The 25353-nt window shown below is 50.6% G+C and overlaps 1 protein-coding gene across 8 annotated transcripts in view; it reads left to right on the top strand.

The window, feature by feature from the left end:
• The window catches only part of UBASH3B (ubiquitin associated and SH3 domain containing B), a 132830-nt gene that overhangs the window by 97750 nt on the left and 9727 nt on the right, over positions 1–25353 (top strand). For 4 of the 8 annotated variants that reach the window (XM_072953824.1, XM_072953832.1, XM_072953830.1 and 1 more), the window contains exons 2-11: positions 2096–2149; positions 2986–3172; positions 4511–4709; positions 7737–7906; positions 12177–12385; positions 16528–16660; positions 18179–18299; positions 18873–18995; positions 20002–20094; positions 21325–21469. In XM_072953824.1, the coding sequence (XP_072809925.1) occupies positions 2096–2149; positions 2986–3172; positions 4511–4709; positions 7737–7906; positions 12177–12385; positions 16528–16660; positions 18179–18299; positions 18873–18995; positions 20002–20094; positions 21325–21469 (1434 nt within the window). Of the gene's footprint in view, positions 1–1677; positions 1739–2095; positions 2154–2985; positions 3173–4510; positions 4710–7736; positions 7907–12176; positions 12386–16527; positions 16661–18178; positions 18300–18872; positions 18996–20001; positions 20095–21324; positions 21470–25353 lie in introns of those variants that run through there. The other 4 variants (XM_072953827.1, XM_072953825.1, XM_072953829.1 and 1 more) reach the window with 3 other exon arrangements.

Below are 25353 nucleotides of genomic sequence, written 5' to 3'. Positions count from 1 at the left end.
TCCTTAACATTTCTCCACAGCCTTATCCCCCAAACCTTCTATCTATCTATCTATCTCAATTGTATCTTTGAATCCTTTCCAAAACTTGTCTTTAGAGTTACAGGGACCATAACTTAATTAGTTTTTTCATTTCCAAAGGAATATATTCCTAGTGTTAAGGAAAAGTAAAGTAAATTTCAGTCAGATATATTTCATTGGGGGAAGAGCCTCGAAAAAAGAAACTGGATCCTTATATAAATAGCATATTGGACCACAAATGAGTTTTCCTTTTCCCAATTGTTTCTGAAACAATAAGTCTTTTTTTGGTGACCTTAATCCCTCGGAGAGTCTAACCTCTAAAAGGCCATGCTTTGTGTTCTTCTGTGGGTGCATGGCTTCAGGATCTGAAAAAAGTGAGATGTGTGGCGGGAAAGAGGGGGTTCCCTGTGTTTCCCGCCTTTTCCGCACCAGCTTCTGTTCCGAGGGGTTCCGAGGAGTCTGTCTTGCTTTTGCAAAACCTCATCTTACTGTAAGTAGCTTGTCTTCTAGGATGCTGTTCTACTCAGTTGTGCAGTTTTCCTTATTCTGGTCATTTGGTATCTGTGCTCAGATTTTCATGGAGGAAAGGAAAGTATTTCTCTTTGGGTGGTGGAGCAGCACCACCATGGCTGGCCTCGAACCAGGCTGAAGCCTCCGGTGTAGCCTTGACCTCCTTCGCCTGAATTTTGCCTTGTGTGAAGCCAGGTGTTGCGCCTCCAGTTGATCTCTGGTCATCATCACATCATCAGCGGTTCTCATTGCTCCAAGAAGGGATGAGGAAGGAGGAGTTGGGTTCAGCAGCCAGTTGGGAAAAAGATGCTTGGAAAGAGCATCGGTTTACACTAGAAGTTCCTCCCCTCTCTTCTCTCTCCCACGGACCCTGAATTGGTGCATCATAAAGGGACAGGAATGATCGTTTACTGATCGCCTCCAGGGTGTCAGGCACTGTTCAAGACTCCTCACTGTAGAGAGGAACTAGGTGTCTCCTGCCCCCACAGCCCCCACTCACAGCCCACCTCTACCTGGGGGGCCCACGTTCTTCAGGCCACACTTGAAATGCCGCTTCCCTGCTGAACCCCCCCCCCACCTCCCTGTCCAGTGTGCTCTCCCCTCGTTGCACTGACCACTAACGTAATTAAATAACCATCTGGGCAATTAACATTGTCATGCCTGCTCCACTGAAAACTCCACGAGGGCAGGGCCCATATAAGTCTTGTTTTGTCCTGTATTCCTAGAGCCTAGCACGGTGCTGACAAAGTCATAGTAATTCGATAGGTATAATTTGAACAAACAAACTTGACTGCATGAGTGGATGGGCAAATAGCGAAGCTGGACGCAAACCCAGAACTGTCTGGCTTTTGGAGACCAGTCTGAAGTTTCAGAATTGCTCTACTTACATGCTTGTGCACTGGGCTATGACTCATGGCGAGAACCACCCTGTGACACTGCCCCACCATTCACAGGGCTTTGTCTCTCCAGCAGTGGGAGTGACAGCCGCCCTTCTCCTCCGGCATACTCTTTTACCCAGGGCTACTTGTCCCGAAAGATGTCTGTGAAATAGCTGGAGACAATGGATCCAGTCTGAGGCGGGTGGTGGTGGTTGGAGGCGGGTGGGAAGAGGCACTGGATTGAACCAAACTAATTGTCCTTGTGGGCATCTAGCCTCAAGTCTTAATGCCCTCAGCACCGCTTTCAAACACACTTTGCCAAGGGGCTGCGGGTAAGAAATGCTCTGTATGGGATCTGGGTCAGGAAGAGGGAGTGGGTGAAAGGGAAGGAGGGAAAAGTGAGACATGGCAACCTTTAGGGAGCAGAAATAAAAGTCTGATGTGAAAATAACTAAAAATAGACGGCATGGGCTGTCAGGCTGCATGCAAATCCAGTGCTAATTACATGGAAATTAATCACAAGTCCAACATCCCTGTGACCCCTGGGGAGTCGTCCTGCTGCAGGTGTCTCCCCTATGCCCCTGAGTAGGCCTGACACCCTGCTGCACACCCAGCTCTTGCCAGTGCAGTGAGAAAAGCAGATAGGAGGCTAAAAATACTAATAATAGAAATCTGGTTTCTTCTTCCAGACAAAAAGCCTTGGCATCCACAGGAGGAAGAAGTGTTCAGGCGGCATGTGACTGGTTGGTATGAAATAAATAAATAGAGAAAATAGCATGTAATTAACTCTAAGTGTCTGTGGATGAGCAGGGATGTGCAGCCTGTCAAACAGGACCTTGCGGCGGGGAGGGGAGTCAAAAGACCATGTGACAAGCCCAGGGATGAAGCCATTTGCCGCCTCTGTCCTGGCCCCGTGTGTGCTCTCCTCAGAGCTGTTTCAAGAAATCCAAAGCATTTCTAAGATAGAGCCCCCATCATGGTATCCACCCCCCTCCAGGCACTTAAAGATCCACTTTAGATCCTGGGCAAATTGATTAAAAACATCCTATTTACCTTCCAGGATATCACTACCCAGGGCCGACCCCAGAAGGCGACCATCCCGAAGCCCCCCCCTTATCTTTGGAGGCACCTGGGTTTAATCGTAGATGCACTAGAGGGGCAGGCCAGGCCGGGCCGGTCCTGGTGGACTGGGAACAGTTTGAAGTTTATCTGAAATGCTTGCTGGAGAGCAGAGCAGCTTCTGGATTTTTGTAGGGAGCTGTGGGGTGTGAATGCGCTAGGACAGGCAGGGGAAGAGAACTCGGCGCCCCCGAGAGCTGGTTACCAGGTGTGAGCTTCAAGGGGCAGATTTTTTTTTTAACTGAAGTATAGTTGATGTACAATGTCGTGTTAGCATCTGGTGTGTGGGGTTAGCAGATACAAAGGGTAGATTTTTAAAGCACAAAGATGAAAACCCTTCCCCTCGCAGGGCTGGGGGAGGGCTGGGGGTGGGGCCTGCCCAGGGTGGAGCTCTCTTTCAGTTCTTCCTTTGCTTCCCTCATCTCAAGTGACGCCTGCTCGGTCCCCTCCTCTCTGGCAGGTTGTTCTCCCACGTCGGCGACCCCTTCCTGGATGACCCCCTGCCCCGGGAGTACGTCCTCTACCTCCGCCCCACCGGCCCCTTAGCACAGAAGCTTTCCGACTTTTGGCAGCAGTCAAAGCAGATCTGTGGCAAGAACAAGGCGCACAACATCTTCCCCCACATCACCCTCTGCCAGTTCTTCATGGTGAGCGCCCCCGCCCCGCCACGCCGCCACAGCCCTGCCCAGTCCTGGATGCCCGCATCCCACCAGCCCTGGGAGCCTGTCAGGATATGGCCAGCAAGGGTCACGGGCTCCAGAGCTGGAGGAGCCTTCGAGGAATCAGTGGCATCTGTGGCTGTTCACCCCAGCCTGCCTTTCTCCTGTCTGCAGAGGCCCAGGAGCATTCGGGGTCCAGTGTGGTAGCATCATGGCCACAGCGTGCTCCTCGGGACCCCGCCCCACTGCCTGGCAGCCGCAGAGGGAGCAGATTCTCTAACCCCGCTTCACCCCATCTGTTGTCTGCCCCTCCCCCCTCATGAGGAAAGAGCAGCCGTCAGAGAGCTGGGGAGGAGACACGGAGACTGTAGACGGGGCAGGTGACTTGAGCCGCGTGGACACTGTCCACAGGTTTTGCTTTGCTCCATCTTTCTAGAGGTGGCAGAGATACCTCTCACCCAGCATCGTCCCCTAGTCCATAATTCCAGCTGTCATGAAGCTTAACCACTGCACTAAATCCCCCTCGTTATAATAAATGTAAATACATTTCATCTACTTCGGCTCTCTGCAGAGACGGAGAAGAACTGATTTCTCCAGCTAGAGTCACGATGAGGCAGAATGGTAGCATTTTAAGACAATATGTTTGTCTAATATTTTGGATTGTTTTTCCAGAATCTCATTCATATTCCCACCCCCACCCTCCTTTCATAGGTGAAAATCTGTTCCTCACACCTTCTCTTTCACCGTTCAGGCTGAAAATTAAAATGATCATCATTTCCTCTTAGTCATCCCAGGATCTTTCTCAAAAGCATTCAGAGTTTTAGACAATCTCATTCTTTGTCCCAGTGCTCTGAAGAGGGTGGGAGAAGGATGTTACAGCTCTCGGAGCCTCATTCTTCCCAAGCATCCTGGGGGTGGAAGCGGAGTCAACTTTTGATCATCTAAGCAGAACAGAAATTGTGCCCTTTCTTTCTGTTCTGATGCAGAACAGTGGAAAATACACAACTTATCCTGGGGTGCTATACACTGTCCTGGCACGTCCCTCGGGCTCCCTTTCTGCTGGACCAGTCCCGCTGCATGCTGGCTGAGTTCAGAGGAGCACGTCAGGGCAGGGAGAGAGGGGAGAGGTCATCCATTGCCCAGCTGGATAATCCATCCCCAGGTAACTGGGAGCCTGCAGGTCTCCTCCTTCCTCACAGACCAGACGCGGTGGTTTAATCATTGCATCATCGGCCCCCGGCGCTGGGCAGAGGATGCCAAGCTTTAAGTCATACCAGACATCTCTCTCCCCTTGTCGCTGAACGAAGCCTCTTGTTTCCCTGCCAGTGTGAGGACAGCAAGGTGGACGCCCTGGGGGAGGCCCTGCAGACAACGGTCAGCCGCTGGAAGTGTAAGTTCTCAGCCCCGCTGCCCCTGGAGCTCTACACCTCCTCCAACTTCATCGGCCTCTTCGTGAAGGAAGACAGCGCAGAGGTCCTCAAGAAGTTTGCCGCTGACTTTGCTGCAGAGGCTGCCTCCAAAACCGGTGAGCTGGCACAGCTGCCAGGCCGGCCCGGGGCGCGTGAGCCAAGAAGTCGGGAAGGAAAGGGATGGGAAGAGGTGGCGGAGGAGTGGGCTGGAGGCAGGAGGCCCTGCAGGACTGGGCAGGACCTGGCAAAGTACACGGCCCCTTCCTGCAGGACCTCACACCTCCTGCTCCCTTTAAAAAGTATTAAACTACCGTTCTGCCAGCCTCTCTGAGAGCAGGTCCAATGCCTGCTCCCCGACACCCACGTCAACGGCACTGGAATGTTCCCCACTGAACTATGGACGTGTTCCTTTGTAGCACCTCCATTGCCTCCCATTTAAGGATTAAGGAACCTTCCTTTCCTCCTCCCCACCCCCTTTCAGGGGAGGCATTTTCTGGGTCTCCCCATCCCCTCTGTGAGGACCCTGGCCTTTGCTGGGGGGCCGCACAGCACCGAGAGGAGAGTAGAACTACGCAGCTTCCGATAGTAATCAAATCCACTGGGCCAACAACTTTCAGCTTGCTGAAGCCCATGAGTTACGCCCCTGAGCTTCAAAGGTCTGTCCCCAAAAGTCACCCCTTCATGATGTCACCTCTTCTGGCAGCTCTCAGTTCAAGCCAACAGCTGAGGTTTACCGTCGAAGGAATAAGCTTTGAGGGTCACTCAGGGTGTGTGTTGACTTAAAGGCGGAGGCACGGAGAGGGGACAAGAGGCAGAAGCCGGCAGCGCTGCACCACAGGCGCAGACGGCTCGGGGCTCAGCAAGAGCCTCACCCGCAGGGACAGATGGACAGACGGACAGCGGGGTGGAGGGCGGCTACTGGCTCCCTTTAGAACAAAGTCGCAGTCAGCAGGTGTTGCTCGGGCCCCCACCGTGTGTTTACGGGTGAGGAATGCGACAGGGAATTAGAGGCCAGAGGCCCATTTGGGAAACCCGATGCAGGCCCCATGTGATAAAAGGCCACCATCCCATCAGGGTCGTGGAGGTGGGGTACCACCTTCCCAGAATAAAGCAAAGTCACCTTGGGAAGATGTTGACCCCTCAGGTGGGAGCAGAGCCCCGGAGGAGGGCAGGCAGCATGGCCACGGGCAGGAAGGAGCAGGGGATGGTGCGGGGGCCCCCTAGCCAGAGCGGAGGGCGTGCGCTGCACAGCGGGGTCCTGAGTGCTGGACGCGTTTCCCTTGCTGTTCTCATCCCCTACCGGGGCCCTTGTGCTCAGTGTCCTTTAACAGAAAAGCCCCAAACAAGGCCCAGGACTGCAGGAAGAGTGTGGTGAGGCCCGCGTCCCTGAGCAGGACCACAGCCAGGTCTCCTCCCAGAAGAAACTGGGCCCTTAAATCACCTCTGTCCATCGGGAGGGAGCCCCGTCTTCCTAGACCCCTGACCCCTTCATCCCCGGGGATGGTCTCTGCTCTCTGACTTCAGTGAAGCCCGCCGCGTCACAGGAGCTCAGTAATTCAGAGAGATGGGTAACAGGCAGGCAATTCCCTGCTCCCGTCCGCCCACCGCAGGGAAATGGCTCGTCATCATCCCGCAGTAGCCCTTGTCAAAACCACTAAAACCCCCCCAAGGACCAAATCTAATGTCCTTTGTAGCCACAAAACCCAAACCCGTCACCAGTGAGTAAAGCAGGTCTCGGCCAGGGCCATGGCCCAATCTTCCAGCCCGGATCCAGGGAGAGGCAGTAGGGCCCTGGCTGGCTTCCCTCCAGCCCCTCCCTGACCATCTGCAGCCACGCTCTGGGGACTGGCCGGCCGGCTTCTCGGCCCTCATGTTGCCCCCTGGTGGTGACTGGGAGAACTGGGTGGCCCAGAAAGCAGGCCTCCAGGTTTTCACCTTAGAACCCGTCCGTGCCTTGGTATTCAGAGGTGTGGCAGACCCAGATTCCGTCAGTGTGTGGATGGACTGTGTTCTTCCATCCTTGGTGGCTTAAGTAGGTTCGTTTGTGTACATTTATGCCTTGAACAAAAAGCCTGTGGTGTGCTGAGCGTGGGGGAAATCTGTGAACAGGACACAGGGCGCTCGCATCCACAGGGGGCTTACACCAAAGGAACGCAGGGCAGGACAACAGAAAAAAGCGCTCACAACCAGAGATCCGACTTCTACTTCTAGCTCTGTGTGAGTCGAGAGCCCCCTAGTTTCTGGAATTCCCTAAGTTCCCTCTGGTTGCATCCTCTCCGGTGTTCTAGCCTGGACAGCAGGTGACTCCCCCACTGAAAGACGTACAAAAAAGAATAAAAGTCATTGCCCTGTGCAGGTAGGCTGATTGGTTTTGGTTTGGTTTTTAGGGTGTCTTAGAATAACAGCCTGCATACTTGAAGCCCGTGGTTCTTGGTCAGGGGTGACTTTGCCCCCCAGGGTGATTTGGAAATGTCTGGAGTCAGCTGTTTTGGTTGTCACAGCTTGGGGAGGGGGGCACTCCTGGCATCTAGCAGGTAGGGGCCAGGGATGCAGCTAAAGACCCAGTAATGCCCAGGCCAGCGCCCACAACAAAGAGCTATTTGACCCAAAATGATGTTGAGAAACCCTGTTTTAATCTTTGAAAAGAATGCATCTTTTTTTTTTTTTTGGCTGATTTCTCCATCAGAACCACCCAGAAGCTAAGAGCCTTGATTTCAGAATGAAGGCAATACAGCTTTGAGAGTCACACAATTACAAAATGTGCCCTTTATTTCTACATAAATTAGCTCATCACTTTAAGTCTTGGTTTCCTCCTCTGAATGGGGCCCAGGGGTGGTGATCAGCTGGAGCTGTGGTGAGGAGCTGCCGACCAAAATGATTAGCTCTCAGCCGAGCTACTGCTCCTACAGAAAAGCCAGGCGTGCAGCGCTCTCTCTCTGGGACTGGGGGTTGTTACCCCCCCCACCCCCCTCCTTTTTCTGCTGCTGCGAAGAAGAGAAGCAGTTTTGTTCTGACAGAGGGACTCCCTCCTTCGCTATGTGGGAAGCAGATTTATCAGAACACCTTTCTGTGTTCTTCCCTGTGTCTCCGCGGTTGCTCCGAGTACCACATTCAGTAGCTGCCTGTTTCCTTCCTTCTTCCAGAAGTGCACGTGGAACCTCACAAGAAACAGCTGCACGTGACCCTGGCTTACCACTTCCAAGCCAGCCACCTGCCCACCCTAGAGAAACTAGCCCAGAATATCGATGTCAAACTCGGGTGCGACTGGGTGGCTACCATATTCTCGCGGGATATCCGATTTGCTAACCATGAGGTAAGGTCTCACTCTGCCTCCTGCCTCTGCCAGGGGGCCGGGGGCGTAGTCAGCACCGGGAGCAGCTGCAGCTGCGGGGAGATGCACACCAAGGAAAGCGATGCAGCGAGCACTGGACCAGGAGTCCGCCGGCCGACTCACTGGCAAGCTTTGAGCTTGGTCCTTTCTCTCTGGGTCCCAAGTGGCTCAGAGGTGTAATATCCCCAGTGTTCTGTCTGCACTGCCAACCTTACCGGAATGATACAGAAATAAGGTGGGAGAATAGATAGGAAAGTTATGTTGGGAAATTTTAAAATATTCTATCAGCTCATGGAATTAATAGATATCAGCCTGATCTTCGGTGAGGAGAACGCCTAAATACCAAAAAAAACATCTCTGAACACAGAGTCAACAGATATTTACTGAGTCTCTGTGGCATGCAAGTTACCATGGAACAGATTAGAATTTTAAAATGTGGCCCTGTCTTCAAAGAGTTTGAGTCCAGTGGGGACAAGGGAACAGGCACCCGTGTGGTGGAAGCACAGGCCACATATTGTGAGACTTTGTTTGCATCTCGTGGGAGGCAAGGGGGGGAAAGCTGAATCCCACTGCAGGCGGAGAGACTGGCCGGGCCCTGGCATCCTTCTTTTGAGAATCAACATTGTTTTCCAGGACAAGCACGTGCCATCTCTCAAAGTCAGGTTGTCCTTTTTTTCCTGAAGGAGAAGCTGAGACGCAAAGAAATGAGGCAGCTGGTCTAAAGCTTAAATAGCAATTTAGGACCAGAATTGAAGCCAGAGAATCCAGGGGTTCTGACCAATAAAGATGGGCAAGCCGTCTAAAAAATGAGCACATAGTTTGCAAAAATTATCATCCAGTTTAACTACACTTATGAAACAACGCTTGTATTTCCTGATTTTTCACCAGCAGCAGAACTGATGTTTTTGTTAGTTTACGTAGCCTTTTAACATCTCTCCTAGATATTTAAATAGAAGAAACAGCCCAGAACGCAGGGTCCAGGCCAGGAGACCTCACCGTTGTTTTGGAAGTGTTGGAAAGAGCCAACCCCTGAGAGAGGTCCAGGCCTGGGCCCGGGGCCGGGGAGTGGCAGGGACGGGCAGCTTCATCTGACTCTGCTGATGGGAGTGTCAGGCCCTCCTTCCAGGCACCTGATGCCAGTAAAGACACAGCAAGGAGACTGGGCTTAATCTCACTGCAGAATTCTGACATCTCCTGGATTTGCTCAGGATGTAAATAGAACGAGAGAGGTGTGGCTGACTGGATTCCTTCCGAGGGCAGAGGAAAAAAAAGTCAAGGGCGGTGTGCAGAGGGACTGAGAGAAGTCACCTTTCCAGCGGAAGGAAGGTGGCAGTGGAATTTTCCGAGGAGTATCTTCGAATCAACACTGCCCTCCAGTTAATGCAAAGGGTAATTGCTTTCTTGCCTGACCCACATTCCGCTCACTTGGCACTGAGGGAAGGAGGCGGCTAGCGCCCCATGAATTATCTTCTAAAAATAACATGGCCTCTTTTATCTCTTATTTGTAAAAGCTCATTTATTACTGTTCCTCCCGATACCGCTCCCCCTCTGAGGTCATTTGGCTTTACCTGAGCCTCCCTGCACATGGCAGCGTTGCCCCGCCTTCCTCCTCCCCTGTTCCTGAGAGGCAGGGTTGATCGATCGCGCCAGTGATGTAACAGATGTCCAGAGAAGGCGCGCGGTTTAGGCTGGGACACACAGCAAGGGAAGCTTAGGAAAACGCTGGGTCTCAGCCCTCTGCTGGACGTGGGCGTGCGCATGGCTGCTCGTGCTTCACGGCGTCTCTTCCAGGTTAGTGATTCCAGTGCGCCTACCGGTTTTCTGTGCCAAGCAATACAAACCTGGAGGAGGGACAGAGGTGTACACACAGCATGCACTTTGGAGTTTAGACACACTGGCCCCCTCATGTTAGCAGGGGTCAGATTCACTCTCCCAGCCTCTAGAAGCCCTCAGTCCTTGGTTGTCTTATGTGCCTGACCGTGATGATAATTGGCTGGACTGTGGTGTGGACCATGGAGGATGCAGGGAAAGGCCCTACCATAACAGCCAGCACAGACAGGACACAGCGACAATGACAGCACAGTGCTGCAGGTGTCATTGTTACTGACAGTAAGAAGGGCTTCAGAGACAAGGAGGGTCAGTTCCTGTCGTCACACAGGGCTGCGGCCACCCTTCCCCGGACACCGGTCAGCCAACCCTGAGCTCAGGCCCCAAGTAGGAAGGGAGGGAAAACCTATTGGAGACAGACTCGGGAATTCTTACAAGAAGATGCTAAATGTAAACTAAAAGAGTATCACATACTGCAAAATCAGGCACGCGTCCTGATATCCCCCAAACCTGGGCCGACTTCCGCACACGCCTCTGGTGAGCGGGAAAGGGCTGCGGGGACGGAGACACCAGTTACAACCTGAGATCTGCTGCTGCGCCTTGCTTCACTTTTTATTGCTTATTCAGTTAATCAAAGCTGCTTATTTCCAACTCCTCTCTGCCCAGGACACAAGGTCTTCTGCGCTCCTTTCTGTGCCCTGATTTCCCTGGAGGAGTCCTAGAGCTACCCGCCCCCAAGTGGAAGGAGGCATGGGGTCCTCTCCGAAGTCATTTTTGAGTTTCTCAAAGAAAAAGCACTGCTGAGCCAAAGGCATTATTAGCCAAGACTCTGCTGGTGCTTGAGTATCTCCGGAGCCTGCATTTAGACTTGTTCCCTGGGACTCCCCCCTGTCCCGTGAAAGGAATGCTCCTCTTGGTGGGTCATCACACACCTTGCTTAGAGACTTGAGGGATTTCCTGGGCATATGTTTTTTCCTGAAGCTGTTCCAACCACCCAGCAGAAAGCCTCTCCAGGGAGTCTGCAAATGTGGTTGGAGTGCGTAGGTGGCAGAGGCGTGGGGAGGTGAGCGGAGGGCAAGAAGGTCTGAGTGGAAAGATGCCGGAGTGAGACTTAGGGAAAGAAACGGTTGCCCTAAATAAAAGGAACATCCGAAATCCAGGGGTGCCGGTTAAGTTCTGGGCATGATCACGTTCATTCTCTGGGGGGAAAAATCACGTTTTTACTGGTTCCTCTCATTGAAGACTTCCAGAAGGAAATTCTTTATGATGTGTTCCAATGGCCCACCTTGACCTTGGGGAGCTGACTAGCTCACAAGCCTATCCAGCACCGGGGTCAGGTGTCAGCGTCAGCGAGACGGAAGAAAGTCCCTGGAAAGCCAAGTGTCATGGTTCGGTAGAAATTATTATGCCCCTTCTGTGTACCAGCGTGCTCAGGAGTTTCCTTAGATTGTCTCATTTACCTCTTATAATCCAGGTGTTATTTTACAGACGCTGAGAAAACCGAGGCCAAAGTTCAAAACCTGTACATGGTGGGAACCAGAATACTTAGCCGGCCGCTAGTGGCTTCAGGACAGTTGGAAACGCTGATAAAAGAGCTCCGTCGCAGTGTCCCCTCGTGAAACACACCAGATAGAAAGTATTTTCCTGACTATTGAGGTCTCCTGCTGTTAACAAAAAAGTAGCTGAATGTTTTCCAAAGTCTTCATGCCTACGCCTGGGGTGTTATGTACAGCAGAAAAGGAGGCAAGAAATTGAATAAATCAGCCAAGTGGCACAGCCTGAGGTGGGCCCTGGGGGCTTTTCCTGAGCCCAAAGAAGGAACACGTGGTCTCCATCTGTTCACCGACAAAAGCTGGTTACGCACAGGCTTTACCCACTGATGGCTATGAAAGATGCTTTTCTTTCAAGGTCTTTGTTAAAAACAGAGGTTTAAAGAAAGCTCCTTGAAGGCAGGGACGATGATGTGTTGTTTAAGCAGCTAAATTACACAGAAAGAATGCTTCACTCCCAAAGCCTGCCTGCAGGAGAGCCTCTCCACTCACTTCCTGTGAGCTAGGTGTCCGGGGTCTGTCACAGCACCTACCTCTGCAGGTGGAGCAGGGAAAACTAGGTCCAACCCTGTTTGTACTGCAGTTGACTGGAGAGCCTATGGGTTTTCCGATGAATTTCTAATAACCCTGTCTTTTGAAGCAAAGACATGCCTGAGGGGTAGTCTGGGACCAGCCCCATAGCGCCAGGCACACACTCATAATACCCTGAAAAGAGAAGAAATGCCTTCTGGTCTGCTCAGAGCCTGCAGACCACAGGGGTGGCTGGAAAGGCCAGCCTCTGGATGTGGGCCCTGGTAGAGCCGAGCGTGCGGACGGCCCCGGAGACACCCAGAGGTCAGGCGGGGGCCTCACGCACCCCTCTCCTCCTCTTCCAGACGTTGCAGGTGATCTATCCGTACACCCCGCAGAACGACGATGAGCTGGAGCTGGTCCCCGGGGACTTCATCTTCATGTCTCCCATGGAGCAGACCAGCACCAGCGAGGGCTGGGTCTACGGCACGTCCTTAACCACCGGCTGCTCCGGACTCCTGCCCGAGAACTACATCACCAAGGCTGACGAGTGCAGCACCTGGATATTCCACGGGTAAGCGGGCGCCAAGCTCTTCGCTGCTTTTTGAAGACCGTGGCGGACTTTAAGGGGGTGGCGGGGAAACGGACTTGAGCCGGGACGCACAGGGCAGCAGTGACAGTAAATGAGGTCCGTGGGGGGAAGAAAGTTCCATTGCTTCCAGACTTTCAGGGAAGGGCTGACCTGGGCCATGCCAAAAAAATGAGAGATGGATTCCCCTGCTTCCCTCTGCCTGCCCCATTTGATGTGACATCGGTCTGAGTTCCTGACCGGAGACTAAACTGAGGCTGCCCGGGGTCCAGCTCTTCTGGCTGAAGTCATTTAGTAGTTCCAGTGCTGAATCTTCATGGCTTTTGGGTTTCTGTCCACTTTGTCCTGGGTCATCGCTCAGAGGGGTCCGACTCACCAGGGGAGGACAGATTCCCACTGTGCCAGCCAGATAAGGCGTGAAAGGATTTGCAAAGGTCAGGAGACCAAACCCAAGTCTTCTTTAGAGTGATAGCTTTCCACCCATCCCTCACTCCCATTTTGCCCCCAAACCAAACTGGCCTCACGGTGAGAGTGGCCCTTGTTGTGTGGCCAGCTTTGTCCTGATAGATAAAACAGGAACAAAAGGCACCTCCTCTTTCTCAATTCAAGAAGTTCAAAGCCAGCCCTTCCCTTGCACACTCGGGCGTCTCGCCGGGGTGTGCGTGCTGGTTTGTTTTTCCTCCCCCTTGTGCTTGCCATGTGCCCACATGGCTGAGAGCCGGAAGCTCTGAGCCCCAGCTGCGTGGGGTCTAACGTTGTTACTACTGTCATAAAAGAGAAGCGGAGACGGGCAATTTCAGTGAGTGTTTTGCCTGGAGGGAGAAAAGAAGGTCCCCTACCCTGGTGAGCAGCAAGCAGACAAACCACAAACCCAAAGACGGGAAAGAATATCTTCTTCCTTAAGAACCCCTGCCAGCAACCCTTCCGCTTCTGGTCCCCCCACCCCCCACCCCCCACCCCAGGGACATCCAGCATTTTGTGGCACAAATTGGAAGGTCAAAGGTGTCTTACATTCCCCAAACATTTGCTTTTTTAGAAATGTTTCTGACGGTCAAATTAAATACACTGCCTTTCCAAAGCCACCATTTTATCCCTGGAAAAACAAGTGAAGCACAACAGATGTGAATAAACGGAGAAGCAGCAGATTATCCGATGATACACAGCTCCCAGAGCACGTTCTTAAAAGTACAGCTCCCTGGGGGGAGAGAAAGTATGTGAAGGGCTGTGGATGCGTTTCAGATCACTGTGTCCAAACCTACTTTTGCCCAAGTTAGAGCTTAGCCAAAGCATGGCGGGACCTGAGACTTCAGTCCACGGGTCACAGGGAGCTCTGTGTGTCATCTCCCTTTATTTTGAGAGATTTCTAGTGATGTCATTTTCTAGCCATGCCTGAAATTACACAATCAGCTTCCTGGTCGAGAGTGGGGAAATATTAATTTATCAGGTGTTAGAACACTGCAATTAAGAATTTGAGTTTTTATTCCGGTAGTCTTGGATTCAGATCCTAACTCTCCCACTCACCAGCTGTGTGACCTTGGCCAAGTTACATGACCTCTCTGAGCCTCAGTTTGCTAATCTATGAAATGGCACAAATAACTGCACTTCCCTCATAGGGGTATTGTGAGCACTGGGATAAAGGACTTCGCTTTCTGTGGATCAGTGCCGTGTATGTAACAACACTGTGTCTGAAATAGCCATTAGCTTCATGATTATTCTTTTTTTCTAACTTGGCTTTTCCAGTCCTCTCTTCCATGCTCATCAATTAAATGTTTCTTCCACAAACGCAATGCCATGGAAGAACTGCACTTTGCTACTTAATCCCAGAAGTGGGAATGACTCAAAGAGGCAGAGCCCAGCTCGCTATAAGATAGGCTGTTTGGCCCCTGATCAAAGAGAGCCTGGAGAAGGCAGAACCACAGGGGTCCTTGAGCATCACCTGGCTGGCTTGGTGGGAAGCTGTGGAGGGAGGGCATTCAGACAACAAGCAGGGACGTAGGGTTGGTGATCCTTCCCGACTCCTCCTCCCCTTTCCTCAGTTCTCTGAGTCCGTCCAAAGGAAATGTTTTCCTCCCACCCTTATTGGAGCATCTTGTGTGGTTCTGAGCATCTCCAGACATTTGTCAGCTGGGGAAAGCCCCTCAGTGTCTCCTAAATTGGGCTGGGCTGGCCGGTCCTTCTGGGCTTACCCACAGGCCTGGTGTGTCCAAGAGAAGTACCAGCCTCTCCTCGATGCTTGAGATGATGTCAGGTGCAGCTTCTTCCCTCCTCTGCACTCAGTATGAAGCTTCTGACTGCTGTCTTACTGGAACTGACAGTCCCAAACTGTCTCAGAGTGAGTCAGGTCCTTTGGTGACAGTGACAGCTGAGGAGAGCTGAGCCGAAGCAGAGAGAGAAGGGATTCTATCAGTGTCTATGCCGCTGTAATCAAGTCAGGAAATTAAGGAGCACTTATAGGCAAGAAGTCAGGATGGCTCCACAGCCAGGCATTTGAGGCCCTGACGCTTTGATAGGTCAGACAGGGAAGCTGAATTTTCCGTCACTGTCTGATGTTTGGGAGGGTCTCAGTTAAATAGAAAGGAAAAGAGCCGGTCTATTAGACTGGGTGAGTGGCACGAGGTTTCCTTAGGCTATAGTTGCTGAAAATTTACCATAATAGGTCTCATGCGGCTGCACGTCACACTTACTGATGCAGCTTTTTGTGGAACTGTAGGCTCCTGGGTCCCACCCCAGACCTGCCGAGTCACGGTTGTAACGAGCAGGGCCCAGGCATGTGTGTTTAAAGCTCCCTTGGTGCTTCTGATATACACCCGGGCTGAAATGTCGCCTGTCCAGGGGTACGAGGCTTCTGAGAGCTTCGTCTACAGTGGGATGAGTCTGTCTGCGGTCCGAAAACTGGCCACTTGAGGAGTGAAAGGGCAATACAATTCTTAAACTCATAGTTAAAAAACAAAACTGTTACTGACCCTCCCCCCAAATTAGCTTTATTACATTGGGGGCTATAACAAGTTCCTTTCAAAACTAAAATTCTAAGAATCATACTGTGTTAAAAATAATCTGGAACAGATGTGAAACGGAACAAGTTGCTGGGTCAGCAGGTACAAACCAGGACCACGTGGGGCGATGGGCACGCATGGAACTTTATCCTCATTGTAAAGAAGCAAGAAATCTGAAATTTAAATCCTTTCCCTTGGCACTGCTCAGTGATGCATGAGGAGCCATCCGCTGGATTCGCCTAGCAACCAGATTTGAATTTGCAATGTTTATTAGATAAAGCTTGTTGGAGGCCTTCCTAATCAAAATAATTCAAACATGGCATGATTTGCTGTCTGTCTTTTGCAAGATCTCCTTGGGGGCTTCTGGAGTTATAGTGGTACATCCAGAAATGAGAGCTCTGGGCTCGAAACTACACATCTGGTGAGAAAGGGTCTCCTCTGGAAAAATGCTGGATTGAATCGTCTTGTTGGAGGTGTGACTGAGGTGGGGAGAGGGGCTTGGAGACCGAAGGAGGTAGAATGGGGGTAATGTCCACAAGGTTTCCTTGGCCGTTACGGAGCCACGGGCAGAGTGGTGCAGACAGTCAAAATCCTCCCTCTAATTTGCCAGTTCAGCTGGAAATCACCATGGAAAAGATTAAAGGCAACAGGAATTGTTTATTTCTTTGAGGCCAGAAAAATAGCTGGAAACAATGGCACAAAATTGATACCTCATTATTCTGCAGCATGCCTTTGGTGCCAGCCACGCCTGCGGCTTCCTAATGAGCACGAAATCGCAGGCCCCACTCCTGCCCAGGGGGATGAACGCATCTGTTCCAAGTACAGAAATCCATCTACCCCTAATTTATTAGCTGCAAGACTTCAGTAGAAGACAAGATGTTCCTTAGAAAAATATCAAGTCCCTGTGTTGTACACCTGAAACTAATATAATATTGTAAGTCAGTTACACTTCAATAGAAATGTTTTTAGAAGATGTTTCTCCCCAGGAATGGGCGCCCCCTGGCAGCCTTCCCAACCATTGCGCTGCCCTGGGGCGTGTTTCCCCCTAATTCCCACACACCTGTTGAGCCCAAGGATGAAGTGTTGATGGCTCCTGGCCAAAGCAGTTAACATCTTCCTTGTCTTCCTCTGCAGTTCTTACTCCATCTTAAATGCATCATCTTCCAGCGCACTCACATTTGGGGACGGCCTGTTGGAGAGGCGGCAGAACGAGGACCAGGGCCTGGGGGACACCACTCCCCTCACGCTCATCTGCCAGCCCCCCCAGGTAAGGCCGGCCAGCAGGGCCACATCCTCTCTGTGCTGCCCACAAATGGTCACTGATCTCTTAGGGAGAAAGGGCACAAAATCAACGAAGATACACAAAAATGCGAGGCTCGGGAGAGTCAGGTGGCGGTGCTGACAGTGGCTCCCAGCCTCTGGGTCTAGGCTGGTGAGGAAGGCTGCTCCGTGGCGAGGAGAGCATGGCATCTGGCGAGTAGACATGCAGTTGACCCTGGAACAACACAGAGGTTAGGAGTGCCCTCCCCACCCCGACCCCGTGCGGTGGAAAATCCATGTAGAGCTTACAGTTGGCCTTCTGTCCACCCAGTCTGGCTCCTCCAGGTGCACAGTTCTGCATCTTCAGATTGAACACACCACAGATCATATAGCACTCTAGTATTTACTTTTGAAAAAAAAAATCCGTGTATTAACTGGACCCATGCAGTTCCAACCCGAGTTGTTCAAGGGTCAACTGTAGCATGGATTTCATAGGCCACTGTGAAGATGAAAGGAAATAAGAATAAGGCCCTTTGCCCAGGACCTGGCACGCAGTGAGTTCTCAGTGTGTGCAAGCAAGTTCGATGTATGCCAGAGAGGTGGCAGTGTGGAGCAGCGGGGCAGGAAGGATGCTCTGACCAATAAAGACAGAAACAGGTCGACAGTGCGAGCACGTTGAGGATCAAGAGACTCGATCAGATCAGCTGGAGCCCAGGGCGTGAATTACAGGAGAAGAGAGCAGGAAGAGCGTGCCACCACCCCGCAGGTGACCCTTGACAGGGCACCTGGAAGCAGATGTGGAGGGCTGGCCAACGGGAGCTGGCTCCATCAGAGCACCCCCAGGATCCACCCAGCAGTTACAGACACCGAGCTGTTTGGACAAGCCCGACTAGCCTGCCTAGTTCATCACCCAGAGGTAGGCGTGGTCTTCCCGGAACCAGTTCTGGGAACACCACGGTGCGTGCGGCCAGGCAGCAGAGCCTAACCGGTGATTAGAAAAGGCAAAGCAGGACCCCCCTTGCTGAAGGAGACGCCAGGCCACGGGCTCTAACCGCCACATGGTGGAGATGAAGTGAACGTATTCACGGTGCTAGAAGTCCTCGCTCCCTGAAGCTGATGACGCATCTCTTTAGGGGAGGAGGCTGTCCCACAAGGTGGCGCTGTCTGCATGCCGGCTAGTTTGACCTCCGCGCTGTCGCTCACGTGGCCGTCCAGTTTCGGTATTGGCCAGATGCCACGCCTACCAACACAGCAGCAGGAAGAGGAGAACCATTTCCACAGCCCTTCTCATTTTGCAGAGCACCTGCAATTCATCCCACGTGAGCCTCAAAATAACTTGTGAGGTCAGCAGATGAGGCTTACACCCCCATCCTGTAGACAGGCCACCCTAAACCCCAGGTAGTTAAGGGACTTCGTCAAACATGAGCAGAATTTGTGCTAAGCCCAGCTCACCCGGCACCCGGCTCTGGGCCACATCGCCTTTGTTGTGTGTGCTTCCCCACTTAGCGCCTGCCTTTCTCTGCAGCCTCTGCGGGTCAGCGGCCAGCATGGTCCTCAAAAGAGATGCCTGTTTGTGTGTCGGCACGGTGAGAGGATGGATGTTGTGTTTGGGAAGTACTGGCTATCCCAGTGCTTCGATGCCAAAGGTGAGTAGTCGGTGGGCTTGCTCAGCATTGGCATACCTATCACGGCCTCTAGGGGGCAGAGTCAAGCTGCATTTATCTAGATGGACTCATGTATGGGTACTTGTGCCGTAGCAAATGCCTGTCGTCTGTTACACTGTAAGTCCTTCCTGATTGGAGGGTTAGGGAAGCGAGAAGTGTTCTGGCCCCCAGTCTATAAACTGGGACACCAGGGTCCAAAAAAGGCAGACATCTTGCCCACAGTCTTGACAAAGTCAGAGGCAGAGACCGTCCTGATTCCATGGCCAGCGTTCTCTCCCATAAGTCACCCTGGCTCACTGTGGTTCCAGTTTCCTTTGGGTGAGATGCTTAAGATGGAGGGGGGTGCGTGTCAGAGAACCGTCCCTGCTTTAGCGTGTCTGGTTGTTACTTTCACTTCAAAACTCGCTCTTGCCCAAGATACGCTACCAAAGGAAGGGTGTCAGCCTCCATATTCCCTAGAGAGCGCAGTTCAGCTCTTTGGCCAGAAAGGAGTGGAAGTGGAGGGGCTGAGAAAAGGAGGAACTCATGTCGCCTGGGTCTGACTTCTCTTTCCAGGCCGCTACATACGCACCAACCTGAACATGCCGCACAGCTTACCTCCGCGCAGTGGCGGTTTCCGAGATTACGAGAAAGATGCTCCAATCACCGTGTTTGGATGTATGCAAGCGAGATTAGTGGGTAAGTCTCCTGGAGTGATCACACCGCCTTCCCTGGCTACTTCTTCCAAAGACTGGTTCCCGTGATTATAGCAGAACACTGCCTAGGGCTTCCCTGCAAGTACCTTGTTTCCTCAGTTCAAAGAGGGTTTATCATGTAACCACTGGGTTCAGGGCACTGGGTCGGTTCCCCAAAGTGAACAAAGTGTGATCCCTATTGAGGGGCACATGGTCCGGTGACGGGGCAGGGTCAGGCTTGGAGCGGCAGACAGGTCAACTTCTAGTGCAAGGGTGAGGAGGAGGGAGCCCTGGAGGGACTGAAAGTACAGAGGCCAGCTGATCCTTTGAAGAGGCTCAGTTCTTTGCAGGTCTGGTCCATATCTGCCGTGCAGAAACGGCAGCCTTTCCTGTTCAGTCATTTAACACACATCAGCTCCTCCCTTACCTTGTGCAGCCCAGATGCTGGAGAGCCACACGTGAGCCCCTGCCTTCAGGGAAACTTGTGAGCGGCTAAACATCATAGAGAATGGTTTACTCACAAGTAGAACTACGTACAAAGTATTACAGGAGGAGGAGGGCGGGAAGGCATCTCAGTGGGAGGAACAACATCGAGTCACAGGTGTGAGAAGCAGCGTACAGAGGAAGCAAGCCGCCTGTTTCTAGAGCACAGATCGCGAGCAGGGCAAGAGGCGAGGCTGGCGGGATGGACACAGACCTCGTGGAAGACCTTGACCGTCGTGGTAAGGTGTTTGGACTTTATCCAGGAGCGAGAGATGGACATTTTACTGTTGGTTAGGACCAGAGAGAAAGAAAGCAAAAGACAAGAAAGGGTGTGTCCCTTGGCCTCTTGCTTAGAAACACTGGTCGGGAGAGCTGTTGGATACAAGACTGAAACTGCCGGCTCTGTGCGAGCCTCCCCACCGGGAAGGAGAGGGTTGTAGGGTCCACCTGACACCCTCTCCCACACCAAGGGTCTAGCTGGGGCTGCGTAAATCAGCAGGTTGCGTCTTCTCTGGCTTCCCTGGCAGGCGAAGCCTTGTTGGAGAGCAACACCGTCATCGACCACGTCTACTGCTCCCCGTCCCTGCGCTGCGTTCAGACTGCGTACAACATCTTGAAAGGTAAGGCTCGATAAAGGTCAGTGAGTCCATCCCTCTGTCTCTAGGCAACCCCACATCCCAATTATCCCAGACTCGTGGACTTACGTTAGCCAATTGAAAGCTTCACATCTAACATTTTTAGGAATGATTCTCTTGGAAGATGACTTTTCAGAAGTCCCAAAATCATGCTCTGGAGGCAAAAGCGAGATACAAGAGACTATACGAATAATGTTCTGGCAATTGTCGGCTTGTAACATTGTGTTGTCTGGCAATAATTTAGAACCTACAGAGTGTGATCTTCAAGTTGTCTCCTCCCACACTGCTCTGTGTGCCTCCTGTTTACAGCAGCGATGGTGCTCCTAGGTGTCTGCAGATCTTCATCAGCCTTGTTTCTTTAGTTAACTGGACTAACTTCAAAAGCACCATTGTCACAAAGACACTCAGCTTTCACCCTAAAACCTGTGGAAGCTTGTGTGACAGGGGTCTGCATTCTCATTTCACTGGAAGGAAAACCAGAAGAAACAGGGCTGACTGTTTACTGACAGCCAGAAATAGCTAAACCAACAAGGAATTTAGACCATATTTGAGACTTCTCTTCATTAACCTTAAGGAAACCAGAATGCATGTATGTATTCAAATGTATTATTTATTACATTTGTACTGAAAACCTGGGTTCCATGCAATACAAAGGGAGTTAAACAGGGGCAATTCCTGCTCTGAGGACAGCTGCACTGTGATAAAACACAGGGCTTGTGCACTGGCACTGGTGAATGTTCGGCTCTGAATTTTCTGATAGGGAAAATGAGTAATTTACATGATCTTCAAGCATAATGAAAGCTGTTGTAGAAGAATGGATGGTAAGAATTTCTGAAGTTTCCTAATATGAACGTCTTAGAACTTACTTTCTTATTTTTTTAAAATAGAACTTACTTTAGAAAGTGGAATTATAGTCACAGAGCTATATAAATTAGATGGATAATGATTTTTTTTTTTTAAATCAGATACCATGTAAAGCCGGCATACACCCTGGTGGTGTGGCCAGAGTTATTACACTCATGTTTGTAACACACAAAAATTAAAAACCCTCGTCCAAAACTACATGCTTCTACGTTCTTTAAGCTCTATGCAGCATCTGGTAGGAAGGAGACTAGAAAATTCATCAGAACTTTTGTAACAATTTGGCCTCTAATTTCCTTTGCCGCTGAGAACTGAGTGGTCCTTCCTTCATCTTCATCTTGTTTTACCTCTAAGGTTTACAACAAGAAAATCACTTGAAGATCCGTGTGGAGCCTGGCTTGTTTGAGTGGACAAAATGGGTCGCTGGGAACACATTACCTGCCTGGATACCTCCTTCAGAGTTAGCTGCAGCCAACCTGAGCGTTGATACAACCTACAGGTACCCCTCTGACAGCGCTGTTTCCTGAGGCCAGTGTGCAGGCCTCTTCTCCGCCAGGCAGGCCCATTCAGGAGATGAAGGACCACACGTAGCCCACTGCCAGGTGTCCACAGTGGTAGAAGTCAAGCTATGATTTAGAAGACGAGAGAGAGCCAGCATTGCCATGTATTTGACATCGGTGTGGAGTATGTCTCCCCCACACCTACAGGGGTTTTCTGACTTGACTGTATCTATTTAAGTGAGACCAATAAAACCACCTTGCATTCCAGGCGCATGCAGCAGCAAAGATAATGCAGTTCAGAAGCTCCTTGGGAAATGACAGTGTCTTGCCTTGGACTGTCACTTTCAATTTTTGAAAGCATTTTTAATTATCTTCATTCATGATTGCCATAACCCCAGGGTGGAGGCAAGCCACTTTCACAGATGAGAGTTTAGTGGCCTGCCGAAAGTTACACGTGGAGTGGACACCTGACAATATAATGATAACTGACCTTTATTGATCATTTTCCACGTGTCAAGCAGTGTGTAACCTGCTTAATAGTCGTCCTCTGCTGTTTCCATCAGACCAGACTGTTACTAAATAGAAGTGTTTGTAGACTGCAACGTATTTACATTAACTATCAAAATATCCACTCAGGCATTTGTAAAATGTCTTTGAAGAGGGACAGATATTCACAACCATTATAGTGGGGGAATTAAGCTCATATTTCTTAGAACAGAATTTGAAACAAGAGACCAATATAAGCAGAACTCCCTTGTGATATCCCTTGAACTTTCATTTCAAATACCTACCCAGGGGGAGGGGTTTATGTAGCTCCGTGGTAGAGCCCATGCTTAGCATGCACAAGATCCTGGGTTCAATCCCCAGTGCCTCCATTAAGAAAAAAAATTTTTTTTGAAGAAATCAAATACCTACCCAAACCTCAAATGAAGCAACGTGAGTTTCTGGCTAAGGTAGGAGAGAAGATCTTTTCTTTTCCTTTCCATACTAATTTCTGGCTCTGAAATAAGACCTCGGGTAACCTCATTAATTAATCAATGGGTGCTACTTCTTGCTTTAAAGGAATTATCATGCCTCAAAAATAAGATTAAATCAGTTAATTGGATCCCCTCCTGAAATAACTCCCCTTTTGTCCAATCCACTCTATGGCCACAGTTTTCTGTTCCCTGGGGAAACAGCAAGAAATTACTGTCCCCATGCCAACAGCCACCATCCCTCTGGCCTGCAAAGAGAGCAAGTTCCTGCCGACATTGGTGAAATGACTTTCCTCACACACCACCCAGCCCCTCCCAGGCCAACTGTGTCTTCAGATTTCCCCTTAAGTTCTTCCTGCATTTCTTCCCAAGCTTATTTATTTACAAAGGTCTCCAGAATAGTTCTATCTGAGCCCTTCAGCGCACACATGGACACACACCCCATCATTAGTACAAACAGAAGGATGAATGCCAGGGACCCGGGGGGTCAGGACATGGTCCTTATTCCAGATTTTCTTTTTCTCCATTAAAAAAATTTCATTTCAACCATTCTGTGTTTGAGGAGGCAAAAAAAATTAAGCCTCCGATTCTTTAAATCAGTTGTGAGAGGCACAGCCCCAGGAGTCAAACTCCCAGTGAAGTTAGTGGTACCAAGTGAGCAGGCCGTTTGAAGCAAGTAGTGATGCCCAGATGGTGGAGCAAACATGGTTCTGGGCAGAGGGGTGAGGACCAATAGCCGAGGGATTGCTGATCACATAGCACTGCTTATAGATCCCTGTCACCTTGAACAGGAGGGAGGAGGGACTGGAAGCTGGGTTAAAGGACGCTTACCAGGCTGGTGACTAATATCCAAGCATTATCCACAAGCAGCAAGACCCAGCCTGGGGGCTGGCTGTAGAAAGCAGCCCCAGTGCAAGGGAGCAAGGCACAAAAAGCCAAATGCATATCAGTTGGATGGGGCTTCAGAACAGGGCCCTGCCCCAAGGAGGGAGGGGGCCATGGCCCTAGCCTAACAGAGGAGAAGAGCTCAGACTTAGGTGTGGGGCTCAGGGCAGCAGCCTGCTCTACAACCTGGACCGAAGTAGGCTGGGGAGTGGCGAGGGTACTGGGGAGCACACTGTTTCAAGGCCACCACCTGAGTAGCCCGAGCTCTGGGTTCCAGGTCTAGGTGGTGGTTGGAGACCCACCTGACTCTAAGAACCGTACGTGGGTCCTGCAGCTGTGGCTGGCAGCGTGATGCATGCTGCTCACAGGAATGAGAGAGCTTCCACTGTCCCATCCCCATCAGGACTCATTCAAACATGGAAGCCATTCATAGGTTCAGCTTCAAGGCAGGAACTGATCAGAAGGAACTGGATCCTAGCATCTGGCACCTACCAACTCTTCACTTACACAGATCTCATACATTACAACATGGTTTCACCCTTGCAGTGACTCCCTGGGCCATACGGAGAGGCCTTTTGTCACAGTGGAAGGGGGTGGCACTCCTGGGAGCCCAGGTGATGGACATGGTGATGGAACTGGGTGAGAAGTGGGGATGGGAAGAGTTTGCTCCAGAACAATGAGGCACATCCCTGATGAGCAGTGATTCATGGCTCTCCCTATCCCCTGGGGTGTTGTGAGTGTCAGAAGGTTGCTTCCTAGGAGACGTGTGCTTGCTGAGAGAATGGTATTTAGATGAGGGTAGGTTTCCTTCAAAAGGAATGGCCTCCATGCACAGAAGGACAGCCTTGAGGAGGATGCTACCAGAAGCCACTCAAAGTGGAGGATCACTTTACAGGCATTGATCATAGACGAGGTTCAGATCTGGGCTCTAAGAGTTGCTGGTGGTATAAGCAAAGGCAAGTCAGCTACAGCCTTGCTGAGCCTCAATTCTGTCATCTGTAAACTCAGGATTTGCAAGAGGTTTGCTAGGAAGACTACATTCACAGAACACAAGTAGGGTGCTTTGCACAGAGCCTAACACATGGGACTCTCTTGGTAAATCTTAACAGCAGGAGCAGCAATGTAGTCTGATGAAGGTGCCATGTGAATTCACTGTGAGAACTCACTAGCACCTCCACTCACTAAATGCCAACAATGAACGACAAAATAAGAAAACACGACATAGTTGTACTCAGAAACAAGATCAACACCTCATAGACCAGAAAACTAAATAGTGAAGGCAGGTGGTAGCAGACAGAAGTGGTTGGGACTGAAAACATGCAAGGTCACCAGGACAAGAGGGCCTGCTTTGATCATCCTCTTGTATGCGTTTGTACATTGTGTCATAATTACCATTTACATTAATAGCCTGCTCACCACAACCACACACTGAGAGCTCCTCAAACACAGAAATTGGGTTTTCTTCATCTTTATGTTCCTTGGGTTTCTCCTAGTGCCAGCTATGTGGTCTGTGTTCAGACTAAGAGAAAGAAAATGAAAATGCTGGTGAAGATTTTATTAGCTCACAAATCTAACGGACCTAATATCTGCTGCTAAAACTTACCCTTACATCTGCCCAACTCACTTTATGAGGCCAGGATTACCCTGATACCAAAGCCAGATAAAAACACAAGAAAAGAGAACTACAGGCGAATATTCTCAACAGAACATTAGCAAACCAAATTTAACAGCACATCAAAAGGATCATACACCATGATAAAGAGGGATTTATCCCTGGGATGCAAGGATGGTTCCACATACAAAATCAATAAACGTGATGCACCACATTTAGTAGAATAAAAGATAAAAAGTATATGATCATCTCAATAGATGCAGAAAAGCATTTGACAAAATACACCATCCTTACATGATAAAAATGTTCAACAGATTGCATATAGAAGGAACATACCTTACCATAATAAAAGCTGTATATGACAAGCCCACAGCTAACATCATACTCAGTGGTGAACAGTTGAAAGCTTTTC

The sequence above is a fragment of the Vicugna pacos genome, chromosome 33, assembly GCF_048564905.1.
Source record: "Vicugna pacos chromosome 33, VicPac4, whole genome shotgun sequence".
In the NCBI taxonomy this organism is placed as follows: domain Eukaryota; kingdom Metazoa; phylum Chordata; class Mammalia; order Artiodactyla; family Camelidae; genus Vicugna; species Vicugna pacos.
This window is presented reverse-complemented; position numbering and strand designations above follow the sequence as displayed.